The following is an 18,784-nucleotide window of genomic DNA, read 5'->3' as shown; positions in this document are numbered from 1 at the left end:
TGTAAAGGGAAAAAGAACAACTTTACAGTGAAGAAAGATGGTAGATAATCACCTTCATCAAGTGACTATCAGTAATGGATGAACTGAAATTGTGTATTGCTTGATATGATGCACTGAGAAAAAAATAACATTACTTTTTCTCTGATATCCCTGCTAAAAAAATATTTTGAGTATGTTTAAAAAACATGCACATTTGAAAAGATATTTTTTCACATTATACAGTAAGAGTCCCATAAAACATTAAAACTGTTTTGAATTTTAATACAGTAGTCCCCTCTTATCTGCGGGGGATAAGTTCCAACACCCTCCAGTGGATGCCTGAAACTGTGGATAGTACTGAATCCTATATGCACTATGTTCTTTCCTATATACATAAATGCATGCATACCTACCTATGATAAAATTTAACTTACAAATTAGGCACAGTAAGCAAGTAACAACAATAACTAGTAATAAAGTAGAACAATTATAACATACTGTAATAAAAGTTGTGTGAATGTGGTCATTCATCTGCAATAGGCTCAATACTTTCTGGCACAACATGTTGCCAACAAGTGGAACACATTTTCTGTTCATGTCTTCACACACTGTGGCCATAACTTTTACTGTTGGAGGTGTGGCAGTAAAAGTAGCATGAATTACTTTTTTCTTCTTCACAATTTCATGGATAGAAGATTCGTTCTTATCCAAGAACTTGGGAACCTCAAAATACAACTTTTCCCCCTTATCTTATTAAGTCAAGAACTTTCACCTTTTCACTAAGGGAAGCACTTTACGACTGCTTCGAAATATCTGAATTGCCAGCATGCCTATTCTTGTGCTTTGGGGACATTATTAAGTAACATAAAGGTTACTTGAAACATGAGCACTGTGATACTATGACAGCTGATCTGATAAGGGAAATGGCTACAAAGTGATTAAAGGGGCAGGTATGGTACACAGTATCGATATACTGGACAAAGCGATGATTCGTATCTAGGGCTTGATGGAACGGAGGTATAAGATTTCATCATGCTACTAAGAATAGTGTGCAATTCAAAGTATGAATTACTTATTTCTGGAACTTCCCATTTAATATTTTCAGATTTCCACTGACCATCAGTAACTGAAACTGGAAAGTAAAACTGCAGATAAGAGGGAAGGAGACTACTGTATATAAAGTTTGAGAAGCACTGTTACATAGTAAGAAAGTAAAACAAAGCTCATTAGAAAAAGCCAAAATTATTTAAGATTAAAACCAAGGAGTGAAGTATACACTTGGCTTCAAAATAGGAATAAGAACAAATAATAAATCTTTTAAGGGCTTTCAAAGCTTACCTTAAATTTATACTTTGTACTACGTCTGAGATTTTTTACTGTGTAAGCAAGATCTTCTCCATCATATTTAGGCTTAAAACCATATCCCTGGAAAGGAAAAACAAATCTTCATTATATGTCTAACTAGCAGAAACATGGGTAATAATGAGTACATGAAAAGGCCCAGGTTTTCTTCATCTACTATGTGTTATGTGATCAATGCTCTGTTGACTGCAATCCTCACATTGATGCTTCCTCTAACTTGAGTGGATGGATCCAGAATGCTACTAACAAATGTAGGTGGATGAAGGAGACCACTTATTCTCAGTAAATCAGTAGCCAGGAGAAGATTTCTGTGTTGAGGGAAGAATGAGAGCCAATGGTAACTTGACCATCAGTAACTTTATTCCTAGAACCAACAGAAATTTCCCAGACATGTTCTAAGAGTAAACACTACTGTAACTAACATATTTAAGTTGTCCTGAACACATAGTTGTGTTTAGGTAAATAAATGAACGAATGGTTGTACTGGCAGGTAAGAATGTCACTTAGGTTTGGGATTTCTATTTTTAGCCCCAGAGACAATGCTTCATTATTTCCCCAATGCTGTTTTTAAAGCTTTAAAAAATTGAGATGTAATTCATGTACCATAAAATTCCATTTTAAAGGATAAAATTCAATGCTTTATAGTATATTCATAAGGTAGTATAATCATCATTTAATTCCCAATTCCAGAACAGAGCCTGTACTTGATTTTTTGGTTAGTAGTCACTTCCCGTCTTTTCTCATCCACTAATATACTTTCTGTCTCTATGGATTTGCCTATATCCATACAAATGAAATAACATAATACGTGGTCTTTTGTGACTGAACTCTGACTTATGTTGTTGTGGCATGTGTCAATACTTTATTCCTTTATATGGTCAAATAATAAATGATATTCCAATGCATAGCTATTATCACATTTTGTTTATCCATTCAGCAGTGGGACATTTTTGTTGTTTCTACTCGTTGACTATTATGAATGATGCTGCTATGAACATTTGTGTAGAAATTTCTGTACAAACATGTGTTTTCAATTCTCCTGGATATATACCTAGGAGTAGACCAATACTATTTTTTTTATTCATATTGTTTCAAAGTAGCTCTAAAATGTTATGGAATTATATAGAACTAATACAAGAACTCTTGTTCAGCTTGGTTCCAGCTCACAGAAGATGAGCCACTGGTAACTAGATTTAGGTTACACTACAGAATCTCATGTGAGGTTCTTCAAATCTCCTGTGGCACTTGGGAAAGTAGTGTATGAACACAGCTGGAAGAGGCAAACACATTATTTCCTCATCTTGTAGAGTTGCTTAGTCTAGAAGGCTGGGGTGATCTTCCCCTCTCTATTATTTTCCCCAAAACATACATATTTAACATAGTCTGTTATTCCCAGGTATAAACGTACAAATACATAAAAAACAAAACTTATTCCTACGCATCAAGAAAATACAGTTCTCCCTCACTCTCAATCCCTCCAAAACATAACCAACCAAGGATTTTAAAAATTTGGGGAAGGATCTAACTATTGTGGCAATATGTACAATATTAGGATTAACACCACACTGAAATATGTTTTAAATACCATTTAAAATACATATCATACTCACTGAAGTTTCTTCCTCCATCTCTAATATGTAAGAAATTCCTTCATCTGATGGTGTTCCTGAGGGTTTACTCCATTGTAAGGATAACCAAGTAACCCCAGCCTTAGTTAATATAGGACTTGCTGGCATAGAAGGGGCACAGCCTGAGGTGTAATATAAAACTTCTTCACTAAAACCACTGTTGAAACAAATAGTTTTTAAGAGGAATGAAAAAAAGTCATTTTTATAGATAAAGAACTAACTTTTGATAAACAACATTTTTGGGCAAAATGAAAACTTTTGCTAACTAATTATAGTTTAAGTAATACATCTTCAATTTGATAGTATCTTTATGGTACCAAGTCAGATACCTAAAAGTAAATTAGCATTCTTTTAAAACCACAGTTATGTAACTAACACAGTATCTTACAGCTTTTAACACGACTATATCAACAAAATGATAAAGTAGAATTTTAGCAGATTTTGGATTGTGAATAATTTATACAAATAAAGTTGACTGGATAACCTAAAATATATACTTTAAAGTTTATTTTACCTTGTGCCATACTCATTTTTGGCTGATAGTCTAAATTTACATCCCATTGCTGGTGACAGTTTAGTAATTTTAAATTGCTTCTGTGAGCCCAGGTAACACTGACAAAATTCTCCATTTCCTTTTCCCTAAAAGAAATGACTAATTATTATATATCACGTACATCATTGTAAAAAAATAAATCCTCATCAATTCCTCCTTGACAGACAGTAACATATTAACTAGCTTACAGTGGAAGTCATCTTTGTTGCATGCACATCATGGATCTCAAGAGAAAGCTGAGATCATATATATCTTTTATATGATACTTACTGTTTGTTAAATGAAGAATTCAAAAACTGGAGAATAGATATCTTTGTATAGCTTCTTGAACTAAGTACCTGTTTTACCTGATGCTAAACCTCTGGCTTTAGTAAAAGAAACTTTTTCTAGGTATAGACCCCACAATCTCTACTGGCAGTGGAAAGGGTGATCTTTGATATGCACAACTGTTGGGTGTTCCTCAGCCTATGAAAAGGTCTATGTCAACAGTTTTAAGAAAATGTCCATACACATCCTCAAACCTCCACCTAGATGGTTGCTAAGCTTCTTTACAATAAAGATTTTGGAGTTACTACTGCTTAGATTCAGTTACTACCGAAAGAGTATAAGCAGGAAAAGAAAAAAGGAGTATAAGGGGGAGAGAAAAGTCTGCAGCTCAGGACAACTAAGCAGTTTTAGAAATTTAGAGTGTTACATACAAGGGATCAGTTTCTCATTCTCCACCTATTTCTGCTTATTGCGTCAGTACAGGTAAAGGGTGGTTAGGGTAACTTCTGCTTTAAAAAAATCTTTAGTCTTTATCAGGCGGTTTTATTGAACTCTCTCGTTAGTTTTCACAGTGTTTTATAGTTGATTCTACTCAGTTGTCTAAACAGAAAATCATATCATCTCTAAATATTAATGATAATTCTGTTCCCCAGGCCAGCCACCATAGGTGTACCTCTTGTTTTGGTCCCAAATCATACTGCATTAAATATAACTTCCTGAATAACTGGTAACTTTCACTTGTGTCTGTTCTGACCAGAAATGCTTTCATTGTTTAATGATGGTACTGTGCTTAATACAAAAATAACTATCAAATAAGGAATTACTTTTCAATTCCTACTTTGTTTTGAATTTTAACTGGAATGGGTGCTAAATTTTTATCAAATACCTTTTCTTAATTTATCAAGATGATATGGTTTTTCTTCTAAATCACTATCACATAGTAATAAATTTCCTAATTCTGAATTATCTCAGAACTTCTGAAACAATACCCACTTGATTGGGCCTCATCACTCTTAATATACTGCTGAATTCCCAAATTATCAATGGAGTTTCTTCTTACTCTCTTTGGTCCCTTCTATTAGCTGTGGTGTAAGCAGTAGGCCATGAGAAAATATGATAAATGATAGTAAAAAAGAGTACTAAACAATAGAGCCCAGTAGGCTTGCTGTGGTAGGATGAATAATGGCCCCCAAAGATATCCAGGTCCGAATACTACCTGGAACTGGTGAATGTTACCTTATATGGTAACAGGGACTATACAAATGTGATTAAGTTAAGGCTCTTGAGATGAATTATCCCGGTTATCTGGATAGGTCCGAAATGGAATTATAAGTATCTTTTTTTTCTTTATTTTATTTTATTTTTTTAAATTATTTTTCTTTATTGATTTTTAGAGAGAGAGGAAGGGAGAGGGAGAGATAGAAATATCCATGACAGAGAACATTGACTGGCCACCTCCTGCATGCCCCCCACTGGGGATTGGGCCCACAACCTGTGCATGTGCCCTGACCAGGAACTGAACCAGCGACCTCTTGGTGCATGGGTCGATGCTCAACCACTGAGCCACACCAGCCAGGCCACAAGTGTCTTTTTTAGAAGGAGGCAGAGAAAGACTTGAAGACAGAAGAGGAAAAAGGCAATGTGATAATGGCAGCAGGAGGAGAAAAGGCATCTGACGCAGCCATTAACCAAGTAATGAGAAGACCCTCCAGAAACTGGAAAAGGCTAAGCAATGGATTCTCCTCTAGATTCTCTGGAGGAAGCATGGCCATGGCGACATCTTGTTTTTGGCTCAGTGAAACCCATTTTAAATTTCTGGTTTCCATGCCCTGGCTGGGTGGCTCAGTTGGTTGGAGTGTCATCCTGCACACCAAAAGGTTTCAGGTTCTCTCTCCACTCCCCCTGCCCTCAAATCAATAAACATATCCTTGGGTAAGGATACCCACCCCCTCCACACACACATTTCTGGCTTCTAGAACTATAAGAGAATAACAAATGTGTTGTTTTAACCCACCAGGTTTGTGGTTACTTGTTAAAACAGGCACAGAAAATGAATATACTTGCCTTTAAGGCTGATGTATAAAAGTAATTTTTTAACAAAGCAATTACTCAAGTGACAGCTTGATAGTGGTTTAGTTGAAAACAATATAGAGAGGTCCAGTCAGTAATTTTCTAAGAATAGTATCAATTCACTAATGCATCACATAAAATCATTCACATTGTTTTTAAAAGAGGAAAAACTTAACTATTAAACAAAAAAGTTACTTCTGCCTGACGATATACACACAATTTTAGCCTAGTTTAAAGATTCAATTTACTTACCTCATCCCATTCTAAAATAAAGCTTTGGATTTTAGAACCATTGTCACTAGGTGTCTAAAACAAACAAAATAAATACAAATTAGTAATTTTGTAAAAAATACTGTGATGATCTAATCTAAGGACTCTATACTGTCACAGATGTTCTCTGTGACGTAGCCCTAAAACATATGCATAGAAAATACAGAAATATATATGTATATTATGTACCCCATAATCCTCTTAAATGCAAAGAAAGAAGAAAGAGATAACTCAAGTTTTTCTGAATACTGAACTATCTTTTTAAGCAAGAACTATCTAAACTTTTATAATCCTTTAAAAAAAATCACTTTGCCTTTTATCAGCTTTAAGCTTCTAGGATCAAGTTTTCTTTAAAACTCACCCTACAATCTAAAAGTAATGTTGTATAATACAACAAAGAAAAAACTAGGGTACTGAAAGGAACTCCAAGAGGGAATACTGTCTGGATTTCTGCTTCTAGACTCAATGTGCCACTTACCTAGGACTGCTAATTCATCAATCTGTTAATCTTCAGTCACCGTTGGCATTTTATTCCAGTATTTAGCGGGAAACGAACCCGGGTCTCTCTGTACCGCAGGCCAACGCTCCAACCGCTGAGCCAAACCGGCCAGGGCGTTACCAGTATTTAATCACTCAAGATTTTCAATCTTATTTCTACCTCAATTTTCTTTCTATAATTTCAACTATTTCCTTTTTGGTACTCACTTTGATTCACAAAAAGTTATCATTACTATCCTTATAATAATTTCATCTATTTGAATAGAAATGACTGTAAGATTTCTCTTATCCAAATTAAATAATCTACAGATGATGCATCATATAACTGTACACTAGAAACCTATGTAATTTTATTAACCAATGTCACCCCAATAGATTTAATTAAAAAATTAATAAAGCAAGAGAAAATTTTCCAAAGGGGAAAATTTAACAAAAAAGTTTTAAAATGGTTCTTCAGAGAATTTCTGTAATTTTCTGGACTTTATTCAGTTAAAAAAATTTTTTTTTTCTTTATTATTTTAGAGAGAGAGAAAGGGAGAGGGAGAGAGAGATAAAACATTGATGAGAAAGAACATCAACTGGTCGCCTCCTGCATGCCTCCTACTGGGGATCAAGCCCACAACCTGGACATGTACCCTGACTGGGAATTGAACCAGTGACCTCTTGGTGTGTGGGTCGACACTCAATCACTGAGCCACACCAGCTGGGCTATCCAGTTTTAATATAATGTTGCCAACTACTATGTAAGACGGCAATCAAGAACTGTCAAGTTTCTAATCAGATCTTTTATAATATGAAATTTCAAATTATTTGTTGAACAGTAACACAGATCTTGCATTTACAAATTTTTTTAACTGTAATTTTTAACTAGTTAGCATGACCAAAATTTGCTATGTAAGTTACAGGAATAGCCCACTGAATGGCACAGCAGCGGCAGTTAAAAATGACTGTGTGGAGAAGGGGTTCGAGGAAGAATCTTTGGGAAACTCCAACTTACATAGCAGGGGAAAAGGTAAAGAAGGTTGCAGGTCTCAGCAGGAAGTGAGCTGTACAAAAATATATTTCTCCAGAGTAAATGACTTGACTGTTTTAATCTAGTTATTAAGGTCTCAAATTTACTTATTTTTCTCTACTTTTTTGTGATGCTGTTAAAATGTCCACCATGAATGATGACCTGTGACCTATCTTCCAGCTTTTCTCTGAGTTACAGGGGAAACTATTATGTATAAAGTGTTTTTACCTTATCTCATTTAATTCATCAACTCTATGAAGTACTTATTATCTAATTATATGAAAGAAGGTTTTTAAAGAGCCCAAATAAGTTGCCCCGGATCACATAATCATTAAGAGGAGAGTGGAACTGAATTTGTTCTATATGATACAAAACCAGTGTTCCTACCCAGAAGGATTCCAGCGGCTTAGCAATAATAAGAGAGTAGATGACCAACTTCAGTCAACTTTTTATCGTCTAGCAATTTTAAACAATGTCAGTTAATAAAGTACTTCTTTCAATTGCCACTGCATACCGTTGTCTTCATACCATGTTATCCCCCACAGTCATGCTTTAGTATTATATGAGGCAGCAGAGTCAAAAGATCTGATATTTTAGTTACTAAGCTAGTTTTCTTCAACTTTAAAATTAAATAATAGTTACCATGCTTATTATGTTCTAGGCATTGTGCTATAGGCTATATAGATATTATCTGATAATCTTCCCAACAACTCTGATGTACAGTTATGTACTGCTTAACAATGGGGATATGTTCTGAGAGATGCATTGTTAGGTGATTTCGTCACTGTGTGAACATCTTAGAGTGCACTAACACAAACCTAAATGGTACAGCCTATTGCTCCTAGGCTATAAGCCTGTACAGCATCTTACTGTATAAAACAACAGGAGATTAAATGAAGCACAAGAGAAAATGATGCAATCAAGAGACATCGTAAACATGAGATGTATCAGGCTGCTGCTGGAGTAACAGGGCGTACTATTTTATGGCAAACTTTTCTTTTTAATATGTATAAATAGTACACTCTAGAGTAGCAATAAAAAATATAGTAAATACCTAAATCAGTAACATAGTCACTTATTATCAAATATTATATACTGGACATAGTTGTATGTATTATACTTTTATACAACTGGCAGTGCAGGTTTGTTTACACCAGAATCACTACAAACATGTGAATAATGTGTTGTGCTACAGCCTTATGACAGCTAAGGCATCACTAGGAGATAAGAAATTTTAAACCCCATTACAATATTATTGGGACCACTGTCATACATGCAGTCTGTTGTTGCTGAAATATCATTAGGTGGTACAAAACTGTATATAACACTGTTCCCAATAACAATAACATCTATTTCTTTCCCCAACCATGCTGATTACTGTGTGTCTATACTGAACAATTTCCAGAAGGGTACAAGCCTGGGCAATCTCTGTGGGCAACCTCTTGTACATGCCTCTTGAGATGTTAAAAACAGAAATTTCAAAATTCAATTGTGATTACCATCAGCATGAAGAGGAGTGCCCTACAGAAATCCCAACCTACATGAAGGGCACTAGACTGCTACCCCAACCGTCCTACCAAAGGAAAGGGCCTTAGCATAGTTATAAATAAAATACTCCTCTAAGTGACATGAAATAAAATTAATCATACTTATTAATATGTACATACTTGTCTTATTTATGTGAGCTAATAGTAGTATTTTTGAACTACACAAAACATCTAATATCCACAAAAGAACTGAGGACTAACAAACCCAAAATGCCCAGTAAGCTCCAAATATTCAAGAGCTTTCACAAAGAAAGCTAGTCCTGAGTTTTACTCTTGAGGTAAGACGAGATAATGAAATCAAGTAGTGATTTTCTTACTGCAAATCACTGGTTGCTAACAGAAGTGGTACTCCCTTTTAGGAAATGTTTTGAAATTTTGTGGGGGGTGTTTCTGATCATCACAATAATGACAGGAATGGACAAGCTGATGAATAGAGGGATGGGATCAAGATCTTAACAGTCCTACAGAATGCAGGACAACCAGTACAATAAAGATTGTTCTCTCTCTAGGATGGACTTTTGGATGTCCTACTAAATATCTATGTAGGTGAAATATCTGTTTACAATGATCAGAACCTAGAACCTAGAACCTAATTCCATTTCACAAGGTGTTTTCTGTAGTTTTAACAGTTACTGAATTTTCCACAAATGCAACTACTGTGCAATCTGGGAGAGACTGTCCTTAATTTTGCTCAAAAATTTCCCAAGACCTATATATTACGTCAGAAAATCATGTCATCCATGACAATGCTGTCTGTGGTGTATGAATTACCAATTCTTTCTATGGTGTCTACTCACTTTATTACATCTTGTGTAGCTAGGTTCAAACATTTATATATTTAAATAAATATTCTACTAAAATAATTTTATTCCTCTTTTAAGGCATCATATATTTTAATTTTTAAAATATTTTTATTTTTTCATATTGATATTTTTAAAGTTATGAATCTAGTTATGAATTTCATTTAGGATGAAATTCAGGATATAAAAGCATCAATACATACTATTATAAAAAGGAGTAATGGACTTGAGAATTAGTGTTGCGACAATCAATGTTATCACATATCCAGTATAGTAAGAACTCTATAAATCAATCTTTTCTAGCTATATTTACATATAGTAAGGAAAACCAATAAAAGTGTTATTTTAAGATGTAAGAAACAAATGCTTATTTAATATATGTAAAGAGCAAGTTAGCTTAAAGCTCTTTTCATCTCCAAAAATAATTGAAATTTCCAGTTGGAAATACTCCAGAGAATATTCTTACCTTCCATTGCAAAGTGAGTGAATTTTTGGTCCGATTGGCTATCCTTGGTGGATTAGGTATGTCAGGTTCACAGCTCAAGGTGGTAAAGCTTTCAGTTTCCGAAGGAGTTCCCTTTATAGAGTTGTATTCCACCTGGACTCTATGGGGATAAAATAAATAGTTTCATCCTGCGGAATCATTGCAAATGGCCATTCAATAGCATCACCTTTAAGTACTTGCAAGTTAGTAAGTTGCCCTCTAAATGGTAAAGAAAGTATGCACATTAGAAGGGTGGCCCTTAAAAAGAAAGAAAAAAACAAGGATAGACCAGTGGCTTTCATCTTTTTTTTTTACTGCAACCCAAAGTAAAAAATACATTTAAAATTGTGACATAACTGTGTCTGTGCAATATGTATTTACACACAAACTACTGCGTCTTTTAACAATATCCTTAACTAGAGTAATATACTGATATTTTTCTATTCCATTTGGTGACATTTAATTTTTTAAAATGCTGACTATAACCTACAGAATTACATGACCCAATAATGGTTTCAATTCAGTTTGAAAAATACTAGGTTAGACAATAGGCAGTATAATTGAATATTTAATTTAATGGTTTAATAGGAATAATTCTAACCACAAGTGTTCTTTTTCAAAATGGAGGTGAGTAACTAGATGCATTATACTCAGTCCCAGCCAGGGAAGTCGCTGGAGTCTATACAATTTGGTAAATTACAATGAAGAATCTATGTAGAGTAAAACAGTTTCTAAGTTATCCCCAATTAAATGTGAAATTTTAAGAATTTTAATATCTCCAACTCTTTCCAAAACAAGATGTAGTAAAAATACATAAGTATAAGTCAAATATTATTAATGATTCTGTTTTATAAAAATGTCAAAAGCTGGAACAATTTTCTAGTGCTAAACTAGATACTGTAGACATAATATACATATTATCTGTATATTCATTCCAATCCTTAGGTCCTACAAACGGTGATTAACCCCTCAAAATAACATCTGAGTTAAAATGTTTTCCGTTTATGAAAAAGTACTGACAATTGTACCAAAAGAAAAACCAAAGTCCATGTTTTTAATCCAAAGTTAATAATTAAGTTATATTCTGGACTTTTAAGAAAATGATGAAACATAAAACTAACTATTCTCTATCACAGAAAAGCCACACATTGGAGTTCCTTACTTTGCATGGTATTCCGTAGCTGGTTTGAGATCATTTAAAGTGACACTTATTTCTTCTCCTCTGGTGGGGGGAAAAAGGTAATATTTCATTGTCTGATACATATAGCATTTCTGGAGGATATGTATTATGTCCACTATAGGTAATTTATGAAATTATACCGCTTCTTACTTTACTATGACCATATTCAAATTCAAACTAATATGAAATCTGTGTAATTAGGATACATGCCAAACTTAAGTATGTACCTGCATACCACTTTAAAACAATTAAGTGTGGTAAGCAAATAAAGAAATTTAACCATTTTATATTATTTAAAAATTATTTTTGCACATAGTTAAAATGTGAAATAACACATATAATACCGAGATAAAAACTACCAAATTTTTACAAGTCTGGCACTATTGCATTTTATTAAAATATAACATGGAACTTTATTTAATGAGTAGATATGAAAGAGCAGCAATCATAATTTAAAGTAAAACATTTCCCATGGCCACGATTACGTTTTTAAACAGAACTCATTTTCTTAAAATAATCACTTCATACAATTATTACTTGGTATGTAGCCAACAAAGAAGCTTCTTTTCTTTTTTAAAAATCACTGTTCTGTTCCATTTCCTTCATCCAAGTTTCTCTGTTCTCCATTTTTTGGATTTCTGCAACCCCCTCCCCCTCATCCTCCCTGTTTTCCAGCTATCTCGTTTCTCAAATCAAAGCCAGTAAATATTATGAGAATAAAACATGTCTCATTGGTGAAAATGCACTTTAATGAACTGGGCAGTTGAAGCAGCATCCTTGGAGAGAGACCTTAATTGGTGTAGGATAAAGGAAGTGACTAATGTCCCTCTTGTGCTCTGTGGTGAGGCTGCAAATGGAGATAAATGCTAATGTTGCTAGCTGACAGTCACTGGGGTAGTTTCACTTTCCTTTCTTCCCTATACTACCTATTCTTTTTGAAAAAAAAAAAAAAAAATACTAAAAAGGCTGATGTATCCAGTATTAAATATGATCATTTAAGTGACTAACAACCCTGGTTTACAATCTTCCTGGTGCTTAAATTATAATAATTAACTTGACTTTTTTTTTTTTTCATTAGAATACACAATTTCTGTATGAATAAGAACAGAAAAATAATTTATTTTACAATTGTCAATCATAAATGCACAATTTTAGCCACTGACTTTCTAAGGCTACTTGGTGTACAATGAGTACACCTTTGAATCAAGAAGAGAACTATGACAGGTTTTCAAAGTACGATTAGTAATAAGCCAACATATAAATGAGGAATAATGGTATTAAATTCATTTTACTATAGGATATGAGCTTATACAAAAAAGTATTAAATCCAACTCTTCAGAAGAGTGATACCATATTTCATGAGTTCATTATCTAAGAGTTATTCATTTCTGGTCCTGGCTTCTACATGTTATAATTTATATTTATGCCTCAGGAATATGTGAATCATGAACCATCTGTTAGGGAGCCTACTGAAAAATAAAAAAGCTGGATGTGGCCAGTGAAAGCAATTATTCCAAGGGCAGGTAGACAGAAATGTATACGTGCCAGCATTTGGACTATTTACATTGAAATCACTATCACTGCTCAATTTATAAGTTCAAAATAAAAGCATGAGCCCAAGCATGTGCCCTTGACTGGGAATCGAACCAGCAACCTCCTGATGCACCAGACAATGCCCAACCAACTGAGCCACACTGGCGAGGGTGGGAATTGCTGCTTTTAATTATGAATTGTGGCGCTACAGGTAAACCCCCTTGCTGACACCACCCCCCATCACATGAATTCCAATGTACTTGAATGAACTGAATACTGGTCCCTAGGCTCTGTACTAGACTCACCCTAATTATTTGTTAACTTCAAAATACTGCAACCCTATATTATACCCAATTTAATTTCTTGGACTCAGTTTAATGTGGTATTTTATATCATTTGCACTTTAACTATGTACATATGTTAAACTGATAAAAATGAAAATTAATTTAGAAAGTAAAAAATTAGTATTAAGCTCTTTATGATAAACCATCAACTTACATGACAGTAGGGATAAGACATAACAAATACCTACACATATACACTTTTATATTTCCCATCTTTTCCAGTACTTGAGACCAGAATTTCATAACCATAGAGCTCTGGTATAGTAGTCTCATCTGTTTCACCATTAATGGAGCTGGAAGGAGGTGACCAGGTAAGTACTACTGTCCTTGCCTGGATATCTGAGGCCTGCAAAAACATATTTAAAAGTTCTATGTAACAACTGTAATGTGCCCACAATGAACAGTGAAAAATCTAATGGAGTTTCAAGAGTAAATAAAATATATATGCATTTACTTACTCACAAATACAAACCTGGCCATTTGTAGAGATATAATTTGTTCTGAATGGGTGGATGGGTTACACAAAAGTTTAAAGACAAAAGAAAAAGATAAAAAACTCAAAAGAAAAAGAAAGAGATGGATTGTCTAAAGACATAAATATAAATGGGTAATATATGAAATTATGTGTAACTGTATTGATGATTAAATACATTAAAACAAGATACCACCTTTTATCCACCAGCATATAAGGATGTACATCACATTATATTCTATTTTATGGAAGAATAAAAAGATTCAAAAATGTTAAGTGACTTATCCCAGGTCACTCAACTCCTGAGTGCAACAGCTAAGGCTGACACAATGTGATGTACTCCCCCACATACTACACTTGAATCACAAGACTGAGCTTTCCTTCTTTTTTTGGTTCCTCAAATGTGCCATGTTTCAGTTCTTTTCAAATGCTGGCTAATGTTTTCAATACTGTCCCCACATGCTCCCACTGTCCACAGTGCCCAACCACTACTTTTTCTTTAAATTTCAGTTATATCATCCTTCCTTAGGGAACCTTGTTTGACATCCTTGTCAAGGTCTAGTCCTCCTATTATTATAAATTTTTATAGTACTCTATCTCTTTGTTCCAACACTTCACAGATATAATATTTATTGCATGATACTCTACTAACTTATGTTCTGAGGGCAGAGGCTATGCCTGCCATTTGCTTTCCATTCTAGCTCCAGCTTCTAAAACAGTATCTGGCATTTTGTAAATGGTCACATATTTGTGGAATGATTACATGAATGAATATATTTAATTTGGTATTCTGAATGAACCAGTGCACGCAAAAACAACCATACAAAAATAAAAAACCTTGACTTCACAGCGCAGAGGCATAGCTACCCAAACTGTAATAAAAACTAAAACAAAACAAAAAAACAAAATAAAACCATGTTTTATGACACAGGGCTATTGTTTTATTAAATTACCTCTTCCTCATAATATTGGGCAAGAAATTCTTTTAAAAAATTGTTTAAAGCTTTATGTGCCTGAAAAATTATACTTTTAATATTATACAGTATAACAAATAAATGCTTCTAGTATTAGTTATATAATTCAAACAATTCTATTAAGGCCATCAACTTCTTTTTTGTTAATTTAGTGATATACATTTGGATATACATAGATCCTAGAACAATAATGCTTGAATTTAATCTCAGCTTCATTATTACTTATCAAACCTACTCTTTCCTCATCTGTAAAATAGGGAAAATAGTACAAAGAGTTGTAGAAATTAAAGAAAGTAATGCATATATATATACATATATATATATATATATATATTCCAAGTACTATGGAAAGAGTCTGACACTAGGAAACTTGTGTTAGCTTTTATTATGAAATAATTCTGTATATGTTTACATTAATTTACATGTACATGCTCAATTTTTAAGAGAGAACAAATTACAATGAAATAAAACTAGAGCCCTGGCCAGTTTGTCTCAGCAGTTAGTGTCAGCTTGCACACCGAAGGGTCTTAGGTTCCATACCCGACCCTGGTTGGGGTCATGTGGGAGGCAACCAGTCGATGTGTCTCTCTCTCTCACATTGATGTTTCTCTCTTTCTACCTCCGTCACTTCCACTTTATCTAAAAATCAATGGAAAAATACCTTCGGGTGAGGATTAACAAAACAGAATAAGAGCATCCAAATCTATTATTTAGGGTGTTCAGAAGAAACGGGACCATGATAACCTATTAGATGAGTGACTGTTTTATTCAAACATCCTAAAATGGGGTAAAATAAAAAGGTAACCCTTTGTGGAGAAGGTGTTAAGAGGATGGTACCATATTTGCAAATCAATAAATGTGATACACCACATGGTCTTGCTGGTGTGGCTCAAGTGGTTGAGCCTTGACCCATGCATCAAGAGGTCGCTGGTTCAATTCCCAGTCAGGACACATGTCCAGGTTGTGGGTCCAATCTCCAATGGAGGCATGCAAGAGGCAGCCAATTGATGTTCTCTCTCATTGATGTTTCTATCTTTCTCTCCCTCTCATTTCCTCTCTCTCTAAAATCAAAAAAGGAAAAAACAATTTTTTTTAATAAATAAAATAAAGTCTTCATACACTTGTATTTTTTTAAACCTGTCAAGACCCCAAAGGGTTCTTCACTAGTAAGCAAAATAAATAAATTAAACTTCTCTGAAACAGCCAGGTACTGGTACAAGAACAGGCATACAGATCAATGGAACAGAAGAGAGAATCCAGATATCGACCCAAGACAGTATGCACAATTAATATTTGACAAAGGAGGCAAGAGCATACAATGGAGTAAAGACAGCCTCTTCAATAAATGGTATTGGGAAAATTGGACAGCTACATGCAAAAAAATGAAACTAGACCACCAACTTATACCATATACAAGAATAAACTCAAAATGAATAAGACTTAAATGTAACCCATGAAACCATAACAATTCTAGAAGAAAATGTAGGCAGAAAAATCTCAGACATCCTATGTGGTGAAATTTTCACTGATATATCACTTAGGGCAAGAGAAACAAAACAAAACAAATAAATGGGACTATATTAAACTAAAAAGTTTCTGCACGGGAAAAGAAACTAACATGAAAATGAAAATGGAACCTACTCTCTGGGAGAAATATCTGTCAATGATACATTGGATAAGGGGTTAATATCCAAAATATATAGAGTACTCATACAACTCAACAAAAGGAAGACAAACAAGCCAATTAAAAAATGGACAGAGGACCTGAATAGACACCTCTCCAAACAGGACATATAAATAGCCAGGAGACATATGAAAAATGCTCAACATCTCTAATCATCAGAAAGATGCAAATTAAAATGACTATGAGATATCATCTCACACCTGCCAGAATAGCAGCCATCAACAAATCCTCAGACAAGTGCTGGCGAGAAAAGAGGACTCTAGCAAATTACTGGTGGAACTGTAGACTGGAATAGCCACTATGGAAAACAATATGGTGTTTCCTAAAAAAATTAAAAATTGAACTGCATTTGACCCAGTGATCCCACTTCTTGGAATATATCCGAAGAAGCCTGAAACACCAATCAGGAAGAATATATGCACCCTATGTTCATAGCAGCACTATTTACAATAGCTAAGATCTGGAAACAGCCCAAGTACCCATCAGTAGATGTGTGGATAAAAAAGCTGTGGTGCATTTACACCATGGAATACTATGCAGCTGTAAGAAAGAAAGATTTCTTACCCTTTGAGACGATCTGGAGGGACCTGGAGAGTATTATGCTAAGGGAAATCAGCCAGTCAGAGAAAGACAAGTACCACATATCTCACTTATTTATGGAACATAATGAACAAAATAAGCTGTCAACCAAAAGAGATCCAGAATCATGGAAGTAGGAAACAGACTAACAAACCTCAGAGGGATGGGTTGGAGGGGTGGGAAAAGATAAACCAAAGAACTTATATGCATATATGCAGAACCAATGGACACAGGCATTAGGTTGGGGAAAGCAGGAAGCGGGTGGGAGCGGGAAGGAGGGGGTCAATAGGGTAAAAAGAAGGACATCTGTAATACTTTCAATAATTAAAAAAATAAAGTGGGTATTAAAACAAAAGAGAGTAACAACTTTTCTAATCTGTTCTTGTATAAAAATTAGAGCAACTTAGCACAAAATATTTTACCATGAATTTTTGGCTTTTTCTTTTGGAAGTCAAAAATTACTTTCACCAGTGTTTTAAAAATGGACTTATCATGGCTGAAAAACCCGTGCTGCCTTACTTCTTCCCATCTTGTACTATTTTTCCCTCCATTTTACTGCATTCTAGTGATAATGGTTCTTTCTATCTGGCAAACTTGTCATGATTATTCCTACTGTCCCGCACCTATTCTTTCCAACTTTTGTGCCTTTTCTAAGTCTTCAGAGACTCAGAGAAAGCTTTCCTGATTACTCTATCTAAATAACCTCCCTCTCCTCAGTAACTCTTCACATCACCCTATTTCTGTAATAGCACTTTTTACAACTATACATGATTTGTATATTTGTTTTTTATTTATTAGCATATAGCAAGAGCTCAATACTTATTTTGATTGCTTGTCAAGATGATGATAAATATTTTGACTGGATGGATAACTATGTAGCTCTTCAAAGAATAATGTAACAACAGAGAAAGATTACTAAGGCATAACATAAGTAAATGCTTGGCACAGAGCCATAGGGTACAGTATAACCCCTTTTATATAAAGAGACAAAAGGAAAAAATATGTATTTTGTTGGATGCACACATACAAATAAATCCCAAAATGGAAGAAATCCCGAATTGTTAGACATGATAAAGTTGGACAAGTAGGTCAAAAGAGACTTATTTATTTATTGGTTCTTGGTCTTTGATTTTTTTTAATGTTTTATTGATTTTTAGAGATAGAAACATCGATTGACTGCCTCCTGCTCACCCCCTAATGAGAATATAATCCTCAATCTGGCATGTTCCCTGACTGGAATCAAACTGGCACTTTCCAGTCCATGGGACAATGCCCAATTCACTGAGCCACACCAGTTGGGCTCAAAACCATATATTTAAGTGGCTATATCATTCTTTCCAGTAAAAACATTTCAATTCTTCTATGCGTTCCTTTGTTTTATTTTTGTTAACATTAGTCCTACAACATATATTTTTGTTTGTGTAGTTTTTTATGGAGGAACAGGACTGTACAGTTTCAGAGAAGTTTAATTTATTTCTTTTGATTACTAGTGAAGAACCCTTTGGGGTCTTGATGGTTTCAAAAAATACAAGTGTATGAAGACTTTAT

The 18,784-nt window shown here is 34.3% G+C and overlaps 1 protein-coding gene across 6 annotated transcripts in view; it reads right to left on the bottom strand.

Moving 5' to 3' along the window:
* Positions 1-18,784, bottom strand: part of FNDC3A (fibronectin type III domain containing 3A) — a 241,095-nt gene that overhangs the window by 45,089 nt on the left and 177,222 nt on the right. For all 6 annotated transcript variants that reach the window (XM_036249591.1, XM_036249592.1, XM_036249593.1 and 3 more), the window contains 7 exons: positions 13,716-13,873; positions 11,633-11,692; positions 10,453-10,591; positions 6,112-6,165; positions 3,484-3,608; positions 2,952-3,126; positions 1,318-1,404 (listed from right to left, as the gene is read on the bottom strand). In XM_036249591.1, coding sequence (XP_036105484.1) covers positions 1,318-1,404; positions 2,952-3,126; positions 3,484-3,608; positions 6,112-6,165; positions 10,453-10,591; positions 11,633-11,692; positions 13,716-13,873 — 798 coding nt within the window. The remainder of the gene's footprint in view (positions 1-1,317; positions 1,405-2,951; positions 3,127-3,483; positions 3,609-6,111; positions 6,166-10,452; positions 10,592-11,632; positions 11,693-13,715; positions 13,874-18,784) is intronic.

This window comes from Molossus molossus, unplaced genomic scaffold, assembly GCF_014108415.1.
Source record: "Molossus molossus isolate mMolMol1 unplaced genomic scaffold, mMolMol1.p scaffold_m16_p_9, whole genome shotgun sequence".
NCBI classification, from domain to species: Eukaryota; Metazoa; Chordata; class Mammalia; order Chiroptera; family Molossidae; genus Molossus; species Molossus molossus.
The sequence above is the reverse complement of the archived record's forward strand: the minus strand, read 5'-3'. Positions and strand labels throughout refer to the sequence as shown.